The following is an 18,563-nucleotide window of genomic DNA, read 5'->3' as shown; positions in this document are numbered from 1 at the left end:
AAAATCATCAGTTTTTCATGAATAAATAAATATTAGCTAAACATTGTACCCATAAAAGACCATCCACATACACACACTACAACAAACTACATCTATCTTTTAAAATATCAGTATTTGAGAGTCTTTCTCCCCAAGTGAGCACAGAACCTGCCCAACAGCCCACCCATCCAAAAAACCCTGCAGATTATTGTTCAGTTTGTAATATGCATGCTCCACCCTCAGACGTGCTGCCACCAGCCCCCTCGGACAGAGCACTACATCTGTCCATCCCACTACAACAAGTTGATTTTTTCGACTTTTCCAGATCGCTAAGTTTGCATTAGCGAACAAGAAATGTAACAGTGGTAGAGATGTATTCTTATTCAGGGTGTATTTGGGGCCATGGACAAATAGTGTTTTGGAAAAAACCTCCCATAACCCTTCCACCCACTCCTGTACCATGTTTTTAACACAATCCAATTGGGGACAGGACACTACTAAATGTTCCAATGTTTCTGCCATAAAACAGAAGGGGCAGCCCCCCCTTGTGCCTAGGTCAAAATGTGCTCTATGTGTATTTCTCCATTGGATGTCAGCCATCTGTTTCTCGACTGGAGACTTATACAGGATACACCAGCTGCCCTGAGGGGAAAAACCCAAGCCAAACACATCTGTCCACCTCGACTCCCTGACGCCTGCAAGTGAACTGAGGTTGAGCACCTTTACACAGCTAGAGTATAGCTGCTTCCCACTGCATGAGCTTAAAGTTCCAAGTGTCAAAGTCCTCAGGGACAGCAGGAGACCTTCCTCTTCTCTCCATTCCCCCACCGCAGGACCCACACTCAAGGTGGGGAAGATGTATTCGTATCCCTTTCTCCACTGGTCAGCTAGATCTGTATTCTGAGCAAAAGTCCGGTGGGATGGAGACAGCGACTGCCACACCTCATCTACCAAGTTTTGCAAAACTCGGGTTGACCGAATGCCTGTCACTTCAGCCAGTCTTTCTGTAGAGATCCCTGTCAAATGGCCCAGTTTTACCACTCCTGCTTTGAGGAAACCGGTCCTTAGGGTGGCCGAAGAGAAAGGGGTTCCAGAAAGAAACCCACTATCAAACAGTGGCTCCTCAAACAGCCACATCCCAGGACGGGAGTCAGGTGGTCTGGAAAAACTCAGGATCTTCCAGGCATTGATGAATGAACAGTAAAAAGGTGCAAGTCCAGTTATTTTGTACGCAGGGGCCTTGAGCAGAAACAGGTGTTTATCAGAAACAAAACCCCCTGCCTTCGAAAGCAACAGCTGGGCCATAGCCAGCCAGCAGGGTGACAACCCATACAGCAGCTGCTGAGCTGCCGGTAGTCTAAAAGCAGCAGTCCTGGCAGTGATGTCCACAAGGCCCTGCCCCCCCTCTGCCAAAAGAAATCCACAAGGGGCCGCTGCAGTTGCTTCATGAGGTCCGGTGGTGGGGTTAATACCTGGAGTCTGTGCCACAGAGATGAGGCAACCAGATTGTTAGCTATGAGAATTCTTCCCCTGTAGGACAGCTGGGGTAGCAGCCATTTCCATTTGGATAATTTTGCTTGCACTTTTCCCAGCACTCCCTCCCAGTTCTGAGCCACCATGTCCCCAGTCCCCAACCAAACTCCCAGGACCTTTAAACCTAATCTCTACATACCACTGACCTACCAAACAAGCCTCACTCTTCTCCCAGTTAACTTTAGCTGAAGCAGCCTTACCATACAGAACTAGACTGTCTTGTAGTTCCTGGATATCTTGCTGACCCTGGATAAAGACACTGACATCATCAGCATAAGCTCATACAACCACAGGGGGGCCCTATGGCAATACTGTATAATAGGCCTGAGATAGGGCAGCCCTGCCTGATCCCCCTTTTAACTGGTACAGGTCTGCTCTGCCCTCCCCCCACCTTCAAAATACAATATGCATCACTGTACAACAACTCTACCCAGGACCAACAATTCTCCCCAGCACCAAAAGCCTGCAATGTGGCAACCAGAAAGGAGTGATCAACACGATCAAACGTCTTCTCCTGGTCAATAGAAATTATACCAACATTTATGTTACACAGTTCACGATGTCAAAAGTGTCTCTCATCAAAAACCAATTGTCGACAATTGATCTGCCAGGGATGCAAATATGCCTGATCAGTACCAATAAGAAATTCCATAAAACACTTCAGCCTGTTGGCTAAAACCTTTGACAGTATCGTATAGTCTGTACATAACAGGGCCACAAGTCTCCAGTTCTTCAGCAGGGTTAAATTTCCTTTCTTAGGTAACAGTAAAATCACCGCACGCCTACAGGAAGCTGGAAGAGCCCTTTTTCCAAAGGACTCCTTAAACACTTCCAACAAGTCCTTTCCTAAAATACTCCAGAAGTGTTTAAAAATGTCTGCAGGTAAGCCGTCTATGCCTGGAGCCTTGACGGAGGCCATCTGTGTTACTGTGGAGGTCAGTTCCTCCAGAGTAATGTCAGAACCCAGGGTGTCACTTTCTGCTGAACTCAACTGTGGAAAACCCTGAAGAAGTTCATCAGGACCTTCCACAACCTTCGGCTTTGAAAAGTTCTGTGTAGAAGGACACTGCATATCTCCTCATTTCAGAAGAATCAGAGGTTACTTGTCCATCTGGAAGACGTAAACATACCATCTGCTTCCTTTGGCCCACAGACCTCTCCAGGTTGAAGAAAAAGGTGGTTGGTGCATCAATGTCTCTAATGGAAGTAAAACGGGCTCTGATCAGAGCTCCTTTGGCTTTCTCCTGAAGAAAACAGATAAGCTGTTGTTTTTTTTAGGAGGGACTGTGTTGTGTCTCGGCAAATATGCTGAATTATGGTCATGGTTTTTTGACCTTAGTTTATGTATATGTATTGTCTAGTCTGTGTCCAATAATCCTTTTTGTTGTCTGCCATTTCCTGTGTGTCATTTCCGGTTTTATTTTATCACTAACATCCTTTCTCATTTCAGGTAGCTTGATTTCCCCTCCTTGGTTGTCCCTCCCCTTGACCTGATTAACTGCCCCGCCCTTATTGTTTACACCTGTGTTCACCTTGTATATTTAAGCTGTGTTTGTCTCTGTGCCCAGTGCCAGATCGTTTTGAGTTATCACCACGCTAGTGTGCATAACTTAGACTTTTGTGACTATGGAATATTACCTGTAGTAAAAAACCTTTTTTTGGAAACTCCTTTTGTGTCGAGTCATGCATTTGGATTTTATCATTTTATTGCCCCAGACGTAACAGACTGTTCTATATTTTCAACAGACACCCTCTCTAACTCACTGATCTGCCTCTCTAACTGCTCGATAGTACTTCTAATGTTTGCAGTGGAGTAGGATGTATACTGTTGGCAGAAAACTCTAATCTGAGCCTTTCCTACCTCCCACCACCAACTCAGGGAAGGAAAATACTTTCTCTTTGATTTCCAGTTAATCCAGAACAATTTAAAATTCTCACAGAAGTTGGAATCTTGTAAAATGTTAACATTAAAGTGCCAGGATGATCTAGGTTGTTCTGCAGTGGATAAAACCAAATCTAAGGAAATTAGATGATGATCTGTGAAACCAACAGGTTGGATGTGAGAGTACACTGCTCGGGCGATAAAAGAGGCAGACATGTAAAATCTATCTAACCTGGCTGCACTAACGCCTCCATCTAGCATTCTCACCCAGATGTATTGTTTAACTGAGGGATGTTTCATCCTCCACACATCCTCTAAGTCCGCCTCTCTTATCACCGGTGACAGTAAAAGTGAAGACTGAGGATGAGGCTCTCGTCCTATTCAGCCTAAAGTGACATTGGTGCAAACGTTCCAGTCCCCCCCCAGTATAACACACTCCCCCTATTCACTTGTGTCTAGCTTTTCTATTAGTAACTGAAACAAAGATAAGCGTTCAGGGCCTTTATTGGGTGCGTAATTTTAATTAAAGTAAAACAACTCTAGAAGTCCAACTTTCACCATCAAGACTCTACCTGCCACTATTTCTGTGCTGGAAACAAGCATCCTGCAGAATAATATCGACTGGACACGATGTGTTGGTATTTGCACAGATGGTGCAACTGCAATGACTGGGAAACACAAGGGACTAGCAGCGAGCGTACGCGCAGTTGCACCTTGCGCCACAGCAACACACTGTTGCATTCACAGAGAACAGCTGGCTGTGAAAAAAATGCCACCATGTCTCAAATCAGTACTGGACGAGTTTGTGAAAATTGTTAATACAATAAAAACCAAAGCACTGAACACACGTCTTTTTAAAGCTCTGTGTGATGAAATGGGAAGTGAACACACAAAACTTTGTGTGTTTTGCTTTTCCATACTGACGTTCGCTGGCTGTCGCGTGGGAAAGTTCTCACCCGTCTATTTGAACTGCGCGATGAGGTGATGTTATTCTTCCATCATACTGATGAACTGTATGACAGACTGCATGATTTCCAGTGGCTCTCAAAATTGGCATACCTGGCCGATGTCTTTAGCGCACTCAATGCTTTGAACTTAGCGCTGCAGGGAAAAGCCGTCACCGCCTTCAATGTGCAGGACAAAATTCAAGCTGCAAGCTTCAAGATGGAATTGTGTTGTGTCCGTCTGGATCGCCAGGAGTTTGACTGTTTTCCGATGCTTGTGGATTTTCTCCTCGCTGCAGATGAAGAGCTGGACGGCGGCACAGTTGCAGCCTTCAAGGAACATCTGCAAGGCCTTCACTTTCAGCTGGGAAGATATTTCCCAGAACTAGATGCAGGCTATGAGTGGATCAAGAATCCATTTGGGGACAAAACGCACATGGAACACATCAGTTCCAAGCTCCCATCAAGACAAGTTGACAGCCTTGTGGACATCGCATCTGATGGGACACTGAGGACGACTTTCAGAGAGAAAAGCTTGACGGACTTTTGGGTCCACGTCCAGCCTGAGCACCCAGAGCTGGCTGACGCTGCTCTGAAACTGTTGATGCCGTTTCCAACCACCTACAACTGTGAAGTTGGTTTTTCTACACTTGTTGGTCTGAAAACAAAGCAGCGTAACAGGATCAATGTGGACTGTGATATGAGACTAAAACTCTCCAGTTTGGATCCAGACATTGTTTCACTGATGTCTCAGCACAAGCAGCACCATTCCTCCCATTAGGTAGCAACAGAGACACGCAGTGTATGAGTGAGTAAACAATGCTATTTGTAAATGTAACAGTGTAAATAATTACCTTGTGTTTATTGTTTAATTCTTGTTAAACTTGGGTCTGCAACCATAGTTTTACTGTATTTTATTTTTGAAAATACACAGCAGAAGTTTGTGTCGTACTAAATGCGGTGCATTTTGCATATCTCTCTGTTCGCTCGGACATAAACTCAGTAATAAATGTAGTCTATGTTTCATATGATGTGTAAAATCTATCAGCATTTACCGTTTAAATCGCATGTGAACGAAATTCTTGTTGAATCGTAGTTGTATTTGTATTGTTGATTTAATGTGTGAACGAGCGATATAGAGAAGGTCACATAAAGCTGTCATTATTAGGCTGTAATTTGTAATATACTGTTGGAGTAGTAAGCAGGCCTATTGTATTTATTCTAGTTTATATTTAGTTATATTTGGTGTATATTTAGTTATATTTGGTGTATATTTCTCCTTCCTTCTTTGTATTGAACTGTTGCACCTCAATTTCCCTCGGGATTAATAAAGCTTCTTGAATCTTGAATCTTGTTTTGGGATATTGGGGGAGTTAGGTGGTCCGTGAGTATTTTTTTATTGGTCAAGTGGTCCTTGGTCTGAAAAAGTTTGAGAAACACTGCTCTATACCCTGAAGTCAAAAATCGTACACATCCAAAACGGAATAAATATAAGTCGTTATTATTACTAAGTTAAATCCTGTTCATTGTTTTTTACTTTTATTAAACACTCGATAGGAACTACAACAGCATAAATATGCAAAACCGAACCTACAGTTAAAACTACTGCAGGAGAGGCGGATGGGAGAGCTTTGGCACTTTCCAATGGCCCATTAGGTGTGAAACTTAAAGAGAGTCACAGCACTGCTGATCCAATACGTTCTCACTCCCAACTCGTCCTATGTTGACGTGATGTCGTGATCCCTTGGCGTTACATTTAAACACACTGGGAAGTTTTAGCATCCATTTTTTAACTTGCAGGGAAGTCCCATAACAACACAGAAAAGATGGTCATTTATGGTCCAGTGGTCTGGTAAACTCTTATTTTGAAATGAAAAGAAACTGGTAAATACAGCTTCCTGTGTACCTGAGCTACTCGGACTTTCTGTCTTGACAGGCGGGAAGAAAGTTTGACATTATACAAGCAAACAAATAAACAAAAACAAGGATAATTGTGGCTTATTGCTGAGTAAATAACAGTGTGCGGTTTAGAAAAGAATAACAAATTAGAACGAAAAAACGAAGGCGCAAAAGTCCGATATTATACAATAAAGATAACGAAGTAAAAACAATAATTGTGGCTTGATATTAAGTAAGAAAAAAGTTGATAAACGCTTTGAGACGGTCGGCAGGGGAGCGTTTCTCCACGATCTCGAGTCGTCTACCGTCGATTTTCAACATGCAGGGAAGTTGAAAATTTGAACAGTAATAGTTCGACAATAATACAGTCAACAATGGACACAGTAAATGTTGTTGTTTGCCCGTGGTGAGATGACGAGGATCCATTAGAAATAAACCTATTTTAGTGAATTACTGAGTTCAGGCAAGTTATTAACGTTTTAATGAAGGTGACTACAGCATATTCGCATTTGTTAATGCTTTCATGTGAATTTTGCAAACTTAGATACATTAAATGATAGTTATGATGATGATTAAAAATCAAGCATTTCATCCCGTTGGATGTGATACAAAAACAAACCGATTATTTTTGTAGTTGTAAACACATGTGGATTAAACCACATTTATTTCGTATTATTTAATATTCCATTTCATTTCACTATTTTATTTGTATATTTCTTATTTCTACTTCTAACTATTTGTTTTGCTTCATATTGTATTTCGCTGCTGTAACAAAACAAATCCCAGTTTGGGGTGAAAAAAGTCATTCTGATTCTGATTGAATAAAAACATTTTTTTAAATGAGTACATTTATCTTATGTAATGCACAATATGATTCTATCCGTGACAGTGGGAATTATAAAAACAATATGCTATTGTAATCAGAGATAAATCCCCCTTGCCAGAAACACTCCAGCCTTTTATTTAAACTTGTTTAAAACATATCTAAATACATATGTGTGTCCCGGGCCATAAATGTCTTTATGCCGTCAGTTGTCAGATAAAGGCCCGGCTAACAGTTACTTCTGTATTCTACAGTATAATTCTTTTCACCTCCCTTATTGCTTTCAACCCACCAGCTTTTAAGGAGAAAATAAGTTATATAATTATTAACCGGAGTACCAGAAGCAGCACCCTCTGAGGAATCAGCTGATTATTTCATGAGTTCCATGGTGGCAGTGTCCATCAATGTGCCACCTGGCCACCTTTTATCAAAGAAACTCAAATCCAACAAATGCAAGAAACAACAAATAAGGCTATTTAAACCACAAAATTCATTATTTGACCCAGAGTAATGTGTATGTGGGTAGGTGAGAAGTCCTTTTTTTCCTTTGTCACTCTGGGGATAAAGAGTGTAAAACAAAAAAGAATGTAATTCCAGGAATAGGGATGTTAGAAAGTTATGTTTAATTGTCCAAATTGTAGTGTCTAGGGCAGGTACAAGTGTAACGTTCAGGAGGGGGGAAATTATATCTGTGTGTGGAGAGTAGACTTATCTGTTAGTGACTCAGGTCAAGGTGGATCACTGGAATGCAGTGTTAACTGAGAAGGGGATGAAATGATTTCCCAACAGCTCCTGGTTGAGTGCAGAAAACTCCCCAAAATAGCCTTGTTTCCCTTAAGAAGTCCCATAATAATCCACCTTTTTCCTCTGGTTAGATATGCTCCTTCTTTGGTTCTCTCTTCTCCATGACTGACATGTTGTCTCCCTTTTTTTGTAACAATGCCAATCATTCTTTCTTAATTGCTTCCCCCAGCTTCTCTCAGGGGTGGCTTGATTAGCCACTCCCCCTTCTTTCAGGGAATCTGAAGGATTGTTTTTTAGGTTTTACCCCTGTCCTGCTACAAGGTTTACATGTCAATAATAAAAACGTTTCAAGTTGTTAAAAAGCAGTTTTTCCTGTTTCATAGATATTAAGTATATCAGAGGAATAACTGTTTTTTCAATCAATGTCATTAGAATCTAAAATAGACTGACTCACCCAGTGGGTGTTTAAGCTTTGTTTTCAGCAAAGTTTATTTTGGTGTTAATATTTTAATTTAGCTCTTCTAAACATTGCCCATATAATGTTTAAAAACACTTGTGATCCTCTATTACTGTTACTTTCTTGAATGTCTACATTTACCTTATAGAAAGAGTTTAGTATTTTTTTCACCACTGCCTAAACAAATAAACTCATTAATGATGCAGTTATAGTTTGTCGTACATAGCAGGGCAGCAATAATAGTGCAATTGTTTTATAGCAGTTTAAATGGATATGTAGTATGTATATTTGAAAGATGAAATGGTGAACAATCAGTTTCAAGATGTTTTTGTCGTTGTATCATGCAAATTGAGAGCGACATTGTTGATGAAGATAATTGGGTTACAGTACCTGAAAAGCTCCCTCAGATATGCTGTGCAGCTGGTTGTTGGCCAGGATGAGGTGCCGCAGGTTCACAAGGCCCTGAAAGTGAGAGTCATCCAGGGTTGTGAGGCGGTTGGCATCCAGGTGGAGAGCATGGAGGTCCTGGAGGTCAGCAAAGGCATAAGACCTGATCTGACTGATGGTGTTTCTGCTCAGGGTCAGGTGGATCTAGGCATGCAAAGAAACATGAGATAATAGTGTAAAATACATGACATTTCAAATGTATAGTGTGCCCCTGCAGGGCTCCAGGTTCGGGGCCTCTGGCACTGGATTCAATTTCAATCAGCAGGACCCATAATGAAAATGTGCAACTATGTTTGTTAAGGTAAGAAACTCATAATCACACAAGTCTATTGTTTCATTGCGTATATTTTAAATAATAAAGCACCCAACTCTTTTTATATTTAACAGATTTTATTATTCGACCTGCAGTTTTTTATATATTTCTCTGATCATCATTTATGCATAAAACCTGAATGTGATCAATTCCGTACATTCTTCTGTCACGCAGCGAAAACAACGGTTCCGCGTTGACGCTTGCCGGTGGGCGTGTCTTTTCGGTTAACGCGACAAACCACTCCTCTTGTTTGTATCCCTGTATGTGTACAGGGTGGTCGTGTAAGTGTTTCCCTACTACTATTATAATTTTCTCCTCCATCTTTTGTTAAATGAGGAAATGACCCACGCTATGGCTCATCCAGCATATTCAATACACGCAGTTTGAAGCGTGTACTGGCATATTTTCATAAACGGGATTTCATTGGCTGGCGCGTCTGTCGACGCGTGAAAAGTTTAACTTTCACCGCGAGCAACACAGGCAAAGCGAAGCAACGGAACCACAATGCAGCTCGGCAAAGCTTGACGTCACCCCATTCGAATGGGAAGGTGCGTCAACGCAATGGAGCCATGTGTTCGCTGCGTCAGTGTGTTCACATCTGATGTATCCTCCACGGTCTACCATATCCCAGGATACATTGTGTGATATGGTGATGGTGACGAGTGAGTTTTATTCAAATGAAATAGCGGTCAGGTCTCTGCAGCAGAGTGAATTTAAAAGCAGCAGCAAGCTGAGGAATCACTAATGAATGTGAATAAAAAATAAAAAAACTTGATAAACACACTCCTGCTGATATTTGTTTTATTGCTGGTGATGTTAAATGAGATGATGCATTTCCTCTGTGTTAGTGATGGAAGTTTTCATAATAGAAGACATGAAGCTGCAAAGAGATGATGGATATATTCTTACCTCTACATTGTGATTAGATGAACATTTAAAAAATGAATTTAAATAGTAATTGTTAAATTTATTTCATTTAGAGGGAGGGAGAGGGACAAAAGGAGATAATTGGTGACAGGCACCTGGGTACTGCACGTGACAGGAGAGATGTGATAGTGTAGCGAAGGATTAGATGATAGACTGGACACCCGGAACTCGTGAAGCCAAGAGGCAAGAACTCTGCCTGTGCTCCAACCAGAAACCTACAAGCACCACACTGAAAAATACAAAAATAACTTGTAATAAGAGGAACGCCCTCTTCATCAAAGAGTATAAATATTGTGTGATGTCATATGTCGAGGCTCTGGGTGGGAATGAAACCCAGGGACATCAATATTGAGTATGTGTATCCCTATCACAACTGGAAATAAATCAGCATTATTATAACCTTACTACTTTGTTGGACTCCTTGCCTCGTAGAGAAATTCTAGAACACAACATTAGTAAGAACGCCAAACAACTACATACTGATACCAAATAGTAAACGCCAATAATTAAGGCTTTGACAAGTGTGCAGACAAAACGGCAGGCTAAACTCTTAAAATCTGTATTTTCTGAGTGGAGATTGGATCGATCAGGCTAGGATAACGTTGTAGCTGCTCTGTCCACACTCACAACAAAGTCATACAGACTTAAATAAAGCATTACACATTAATATATTTATAATAAAAAAAAAAAAAAAGAGGTAAATCTCAACAAAACAGTACCCCCAGAGCCAGGAACCACAGCAGAGCTAAAGGAAAAGCTATACAAGAGATCACATCTCACAAAAGAGCCTAGTGAAAGGGAAAAGGCCAGAAAACAATTGGATAAGTGGACTTTAGGCAGACCAGAAGACTGATCCCAGCAGATGATCAGCCTGGACCAACAACAGCCCATAGAAAAGCAGTAATCGATTATGAGAATGGAGAATACTTGATACAGCAAGCAGCATGGGAAAAAGCCGGACGACCAACACTGCCAAGACCTGGTAAGAGCAATGAAGAAAGCCAAAAACAAGAAAAGCAAGAGCGACACACGTAATATTCCATTTGAAACATGTCAGTCCAGGGACCATAAGGTTTCAAGGTTTCAAGGTTTTATTTGTCATATGCACAGCAGATACAGCGTATATGTTGGCAATGAAAATCTTATGTCGCGTGCTCCTCCAACAACTCCACATACATGGTGCAAATAACATAAATAAAATAGTGCAAAAAGAGAGAAGAATATTTACAATAACAACAATAAAGATTTGAGGATGTGAAATATATACATATTTGGAATACATTGAAAGTATTTAAACACTTTACACTGTTGAATTAGGAGGTATGGACAGATGCATATATTATGTATAGCAGATGTATATGGCAGATATGTATAATATATAGATATGTGTACTATAAACAGATATGTATGGCAGATGTGTATAATATACAGTATATATATATATATATATATATATATATGTATGTGTGTACTATAAACAGATGTGAGTAGACATTCACACAGCTCAGGAGTTCAGTAGTCTTATAGCCTGTGGTATAAAACTGTCTCTGAGTCTGGTGGTCTTGGTCCGGATGCTGCGGTACCGTCTGCCAGACGGCAGCAGACAGAACAGATTGTTGCTGGGGTGATGGGGGTCCTTTAATATCCTACCGGCCTTCTTCCTACACCGCTGGGTGTAGAGGTCCTCCATGGATGGCAGCTCCGTCCTGGTGATGTGCTGAGCAGTTTTCACCACCCTCTGTAGAGTCTTACGGTTGAGGGCGGTGCAACTGCCATACCAGGCGGTGATGCAGCCAGTCAGGATACTCTCGATGGTGCACCTGTAGAAGTTGCAGAGTATCCTGGAGTCCATGTTGAACTTCCGCAGCCTGCGGAGGAAGAAGAGCCGCTGTCGAGCCGTCTTGGATATGACCCTGGTGTGATGTGTCCATGTCAGGTCCTCACTGATGTTTACCCCGAGGAACCTGAAGCTGCTGACTCTCTCCACAGGAGTCCCGTCGATGGTGATGGGTGTGTGTGCCTCTCTCTGCCTCTTCCTGTAGTCCACAATCAGCTCCTTTGTTTTGCTGACGTTGAGATGGAGGTTGTTGTCCTGGCACCAAGATGTCAGGGCTCTGACCTCCTCTCTGTACGCCGTCTCGTCGCCGTCTGTGATCAGGCCGATGACGGTCGTGTCGTCAGCAAACTTGATGATGGTGTTGGAGCTGTGTGTGGCCACGCAGTCGTGCGTGAACAGGGAGTAGAGGAGAGGGCTGAGCACACAACCCTGAGGGGCTCCGGTGTTGAGGGTCAAGGTGGAGGATGTGATGTTCCCCATCCGCACTGCCTGGGATCTGCCCGTCAGGAAGCTCATGATCCAGTCACAGAGGGCGCTGTTGAGCCCAAGGTCCCTGAGCTAAGTAACATGTGCGTGGTAAAGAATTCAGAAGTACAAGAAGAGGAAACTATTCCAGAAGAAAAAACAGAAGAGGCTCTGTCCGCCCAAACTCAGAAGTTATATCCGGACCTGAACGCGCTCTCGATAGAGCCCCTCCCTATGTGGCAATGAACAAAACTAAACTCCCAGCTCCAGTACATGCCCCCATATTGAAGGTTAATGGAGGGACATTGGACTTAGACGGAGCACTCACACTGCAACAACAAATCCTTCCCCAAATTACCACCTTGGTTAAGAGAAGATCATCCATACCCAATTCATACAAAAGGGAGATGGAAGAGAAAGGAGAAATGGAAAAGAGTTACAGAGAAGAACAAGAGGAATATAGGAAATTCCTGTGGCAAGAACAAGAGGAGAATGAATATCGTACTGGTTATTCTCATGAAGGAGCCAGAGGTGGACAAAGCCCAAGTATGTCTTACAAGACTCATAAAAATGGAGAACAAGAGTCCAGCTTGAAGTCTAAAATCAAGGAAGATCCTTATAGAGCAGAAGAAGAAGAAGAAGAAGAAGAAGAAGAAGAAGAAGAAGAAGAAGAAGAAGAAGAAGAAGAAGAAGAAGAAGAAGAAGAAGACTTTTGTGACTTCTGCAAAAACACTTTATTACATGTTCAATAAATGTACATTTACCTCAAATAAAGTGCTTTATTGTGCAATAAATATCAATTTACCTAAAATAAATAAATAAAAAAGCTAAGCCTTAAAAACCTGTGTAAAGTGCAAGTCCTCATTAACAACATACATACAATGTCTTTATAACACCAACGTTGTTTGAAAACTTCCAAGTCCCCGATGCGTTTATAAAAACGATGCTCTAGCCAGAGTCTGGCTCTGATATTGCACAGCCAGATCAGCTTCTTGTCCCTTCCTGTTTTCTACTCTGTTCTTCCTGCTTAGGTAGATAGCCATTTTTGCTTCACCAGAGAGGTAGTTTAGGAGCTGCCACTTTTCTTTGCGTGTCTTTCTGTATGGAGCCCCCATGATAAACACGCTCTCGGTAAAAGCTATACTAAAAAGACTAAAAACCAACGTTAAAAGAGAGAAGAAACCCGTGAGTCTCTGGCACTCTGTAAAAACATGGAAAACAGTCTCTCTAAAACCACAAAATGGACACTTGTTACTAACAGCAGGATTAATGATGGAAATAAAAGAATTGGAGGCGATAGCGCCATGTAAAATTCTCCACTGGAGGTCGGCAGTAAGTTTTTTTAAGGGAGGTTTGTACAGAATCCTCCACTGTGGGCCTGGTCCGTTTCCGGCACCCAGTCTAGTGCTCCACACAGTGGAGGCCCTGTCCTTCAGTCTATTTTTGTTTATGCTTTTGACAATGTTCATGTATATTGTCTTTTTGTCAGCTTTGTGTATGGTCATTTTCTCTGGGTTTGCAACCTTGAGCAGGGGGCCCGTCAGCTCTCCGAGCCCTGGGCTCAGGTACATCTCCGGGAAAGGGTCTATTGAGTCTGGTTTGGCTCTGCCCTGTCCGTAGCTCCTTAAAAGTCTCTGTTCCTCAGCGCAGAGGCTCCGGCTCCAGAGTTGCAGGATCCTCTGGGCCACCCGGACAGAGTGTAGACCCATCAGAGAGCCCAAGGCCCGGGCATCACTCAGCTCCGGCCCAACTGCATCCACCACCTGCTGAAGGCTCAGGGTCTCAGATCTGCACAGCGCCACCGCCAGTCCTGGTGTCTCGTTGCTGCTAACGTCCAGCCTGGCTCCATGAATCAGAGGCTCTTTTAAAAACCAGTGCAGAGAGTCAGTCTTTGGACACCTTTTATGGTTAAAAATGGCCCAAGACTTAAAAACACCCTGATAAAAAGGAGGTAACCCACTTAATTTTAAAATGGTTAAATCAGTTAAAACAGAGCAGCATCCAGCCCCAGGTTACTCACGCGTCCACATCTCTCCACACCAAATCAGCCGGGCCGGTAAGATACCTTTACAGAAACTGCATTCTAAAAGTGGCTGTTCGGCTGGCCAGGTGGACAAGGCCCTGTCCCCCCTCCTCTCTAGATAAAAACAGCATCCCCTGTGGCACCCAGTGTAGCCCATCCCAAAAGAAATCTACCAATTGTTTTTGTATTTGGGCCAGTAGGCCTGAGGGAGGGTCTACACAGGTAAGACGGTGCCACAGTTGGGATGCCACAAGGTTGTTTAAAACTAAAACTCTACCTTTAAAAGACATCTGCGGGAGCAGCCACTTCCATTTGGACAGTTTTTCCTCAATCTTATCTGTAACGTTCTCCCAGTTCTTCTGGACTATATTTGTGTTCCCTACGAACACACCTAGGTACTTTATGCCATCTCTTTTCCATGTCATGCCCTGGGGAAGACGCGGGAAACCGCCACACCACTCACCGACAGCGAGGGCCTCACTCTTCTTCAAATTGACCCTCGCTGCCGATGCTGAACTAAAATCTGTCACAATATTGGTTAAAATGTCTGCATCCCTCTGGTCACTAATAAAAACAACGATGTCGTCCGCATACGCAGATAAAACCGTGTTTCCACTAAAACCAGGTAAAAACAACCCTTGCAATTTGGAGCGAATTTTGCAAAGGAGGGGTTCTAGGGAGAGTGCATAGAGCATCCCAGACAGAGCACAGCCCTGCCGGACCCCTCTACACACTCTAAAAGGAGCATACAGCCCACCGTTGAACTTCAGCACACTCTCAATCTTATTGTACAACACTTTGATCTTAGCTATGAAACCAGCGCTGAACCCAAACTTCTCCATTACTTTCCAGAGGAAGCTGTGCTCAACGCGGTCAAAAGCCTTTTCCTGATCTAGAGAAATCAGACCAGTATCAATGCCCAATGAGCTGGAGACCTCCAAAACATCTCGAATCAGGTGAACATTGTCCACCATGGACCTGCCGGGCACACGGTAGGTCTGGTCTCGATGGATGACCTGCTCAATAACTCTCCCCAGCCTGGTGGCCAAAGCCTTGGACAGAAGCTTGTAATCCAGACACAGCAAAGACACAGGGCGCCAGTTTTTGATGTCCTGCAAGTTCCCTTTTTTTGGCAGCAGCGTGATCACTGCTCTGCTGCAGGACATTGGCATAGAGCCAGAGGCCAGACTCTCATTAAAAACGTCTACCAGGTCATGAGACAAGATGTCCCAATAAGCTTTAAAAAACTCTACCGAGAGGCCATCGATACCAGGAGCCCGCCTTCCCTGCATGCCTTGCAGTGCGGCCTTGCAACTCCTGCGTTGTCAACGGCCCTGCGAGCTGCGAGTTGGCCTCCTCAGAGACCTGAGGTAGTTCCGCACAAAATTCCTTTTAACACTCAAAATGACCCAGAAGGACAGCTGTGCATGTATAAGCTATATGAACAAAAATGTCCTGCAGATTGTACTAACATGGCTCTATCTTACCCCACAATAAAAGCTAATGACACTCCTCCCACCTTCACACCATATGAAGGACTATATGATTGTATAGTTAGAGATTACTCAAAAGGTTTTAAAGAAGGTACTCTTAAATGGTGTAACTCTACAACTATTGTGACGTCAAGGTTTTCTGTCAGGAATAAATATGTCCCAAAAACCTGGAAATCCAGTCTTGCCACATGATTGGACCGGGACATGTGGATATGTTAGTCCAATTGGTAATGCCTTTTTATGCAGTGCCAATATCAGCTGAACAACTAGCCAAACTTGCAAAGCACCCAAAAGTCAACAGAAATAAAAGGTCAGTCCCAGCAGGGAGTTTCAACCCCACAGTGTATATTGACAGCATCGGAGTCCCTTGGGGAGTTCCGGATGAGTTCAAAGCAAGGAGTCAGATCACAGCAGGGTTTGAATCAATATTCATCTGGCCTACAGTCAATAAGAACGTCGATTGGGTAACTTATATTTATTATAATCAACAAGGATTCATAAACTACACCAGTGATGCAGTAAGAGGGCTACATGAACAGTTAGATGAAACCAGTTTGATGGCCTGGCAAAACAGAATGGCCCTAGATATGATTTTGGTTAAAAAAGGGGGTGTATGCACATTTTTTGGAACTTTGTGCTGTACTTTCATCCCCAATAACATTTCCCCAGATGGATCCGTAACCAGAGCCCTACAGGGACTTACTACCCTGAGCACTAAGTTGGCAGAGAACAGTGGCACAGAGGACCCCTTTTCAGGAACCTTAGGTAGGCTGTTGGTTCAATATAAAACTCTGATGATGAGCACGGTGTTGGCTATAGCAGGAATGGCCACAATCTTGACACTGTGTGGATGTTGTTGCATTCCATGTATGCGCACTTTAGCCAACCGCCTAATCACTACAGCTCTCTCCAAAGAACAAAGTCAAGGTCAATTTCTTTGAAGGGAACAGTCTCAATTATTGATGGAAGGAGATGATTTGATCCCTTATGTCCAGCAGTGGCTCAGTAAGTAGGGGCTTGGACTGGGAATCGTAGGGTTGCCGGTTCAAGTCCCCAAACAGAAGTGAAATATGGAAAGTGGACTGCTACTTTTTTGAGGTCCCAGTTCACCTCCTAGGCCCTGCTGTGGTGCCCTTGAGCAAGGCACCGTACACCTCCAATCCCCCCTCCCCGTTGCTCCCCAGACGCTGCACAATAGCTGCCCACTGCTCCTAATACTAGGATGGGTTAAATGCAGAGGACAAATGTCACTGTGTGTGCTCTGCTGTGTCATGTATGCGACTAATAAAGAGGTTTTATCCTCCGATTCTAGCCGTACCCTCCATAGAGCTGTGCTTTATGGAAGAGTGGCCAGAAAAAAAACATTACTTAGTGTTAAAAATAAGAAGGCACGTTTTGGCCGACTCCCTAAATGTATGGCGGAAGGTGCTCTGGTCAGATGAGACTAAAATTGAACTTTTCGGCCACCAAGGGAAACGCTATGTCTGGCGGAAACCCAACACATCCCATCACCCCAAGAACACCATCCCCACAGTGAAACAGGGGGGTGGCAGCATCATGCTACGGGGATGTTTTTCAGCAGCAGGGACTGGGAAACTGGTTCGAGTCGAGGGAAAGATGGATGGTGCTAAATACAGGGATATTCTAGAGCAAAACGTGTCTCAGTCTGCCTGTGATTTGAGACTGGGACGGAGGTTTACCTTCCACCAGGACAATGACCTGAAGCATACTGCTAAAGCAACACTCAAATGGTTTAAGCAGAAGAATTAAAATGTGTTGGAATGGCCTAGTCAAAGCCCAGACCTCAATCCAATTGAGAATCTCTGGTTTGACTTGAAGACTGCTGTTCACAAGCAGAAACCACCCATCATCAAGGAGCTGGAGAAGTTTTGCCATGAGGAATGGGCAAAAATCCTAGTCGCAAGTTGTGGCAAGCTCATAGAGACTTGCAGCTGTAATTGCCGCAAAAGGTGGCTCTACAAAGTACTGACATTAGGGGATGAATAGTTATGCACGCTGAAGTTTTATCCTTTTTGTTGTTTGCTTCAAAATAAATTTAAAAAAACACATCTTCAAAGTTGTAGGCATGTTCTGTAAATGACATTATGCAAACCCTCAAGCAATCCATTTTACTTCCAGGTTGTGAGGCAACAAAACATGAAAAATGCCAAGGGGGAGAATACTTTTGCAAGCCACTGTACGTAGCAGAGTTTCATAGATCCTAATAATGTCTTGATTTAAGATATACTAGTTATATGCACAAGTGTTCTGAAATAAGGTCTATTAGATATTTACATTTAAATTAGGTGTTAATAAACTGCAGTAGGAGAAGAAGGAAGTGACATTCTCATCTACTAAATTTTAAAAAATGTGGGAAGCAGCTGTCCAAATGGAAAGTTAAAGTCATCTTTAAAATTATAGTTGTAATGAAATGATGGCACTCTTTTTGTAAATGATGAATCACCTATACTGAATAATCAAAGACTCTGCAGAGCAATAACGTGACCATAAGACTGAGACCAAATGACCTGGACTGACAGTGTTACTTGATAAAAGCACTGTTGATGACTGACTCTGGGTTGTACCTGACCGAACTTGACCTTTCACCCAACCGTGTGAGTGAGAATGCATGTCTGCATGTAATCAATGGATCTGCATGAGTTTAGAGAGGAACAGTGTTTTAAACTAACAAAAACTAAATCCAAAGATTCTGATTCTTCCAGGACTGGTCGAAGGAGAGAAACATGCTTTTTTTCACAGGAATGCTCACTGTTTAAATAATATTGATTTGAGATGT

General features: G+C 42.8%; 1 protein-coding gene across 9 annotated transcripts in view; it reads right to left on the bottom strand.

The window, feature by feature from the left end:
* Positions 1–18,563, bottom strand: part of si:cabz01090165.1 (uncharacterized protein LOC100333421 homolog) — a 315,307-nt gene that overhangs the window by 13,161 nt on the left and 283,583 nt on the right. For all 9 annotated transcript variants that reach the window (XM_063907237.1, XM_063907241.1, XM_063907240.1 and 6 more), the window contains one exon: positions 8,652–8,852. In XM_063907237.1, coding sequence (XP_063763307.1) covers positions 8,652–8,852 — 201 coding nt within the window. The remainder of the gene's footprint in view (positions 1–8,651; positions 8,853–18,563) is intronic.

The sequence above is a fragment of the Eleginops maclovinus genome, chromosome 18 (genome assembly GCF_036324505.1).
Source record: "Eleginops maclovinus isolate JMC-PN-2008 ecotype Puerto Natales chromosome 18, JC_Emac_rtc_rv5, whole genome shotgun sequence".
Classification (NCBI taxonomy): Eukaryota; Metazoa; Chordata; class Actinopteri; order Perciformes; family Eleginopidae; genus Eleginops; species Eleginops maclovinus.
The sequence above is the reverse complement of the archived record's forward strand: the minus strand, read 5'-3'. Positions and strand labels throughout refer to the sequence as shown.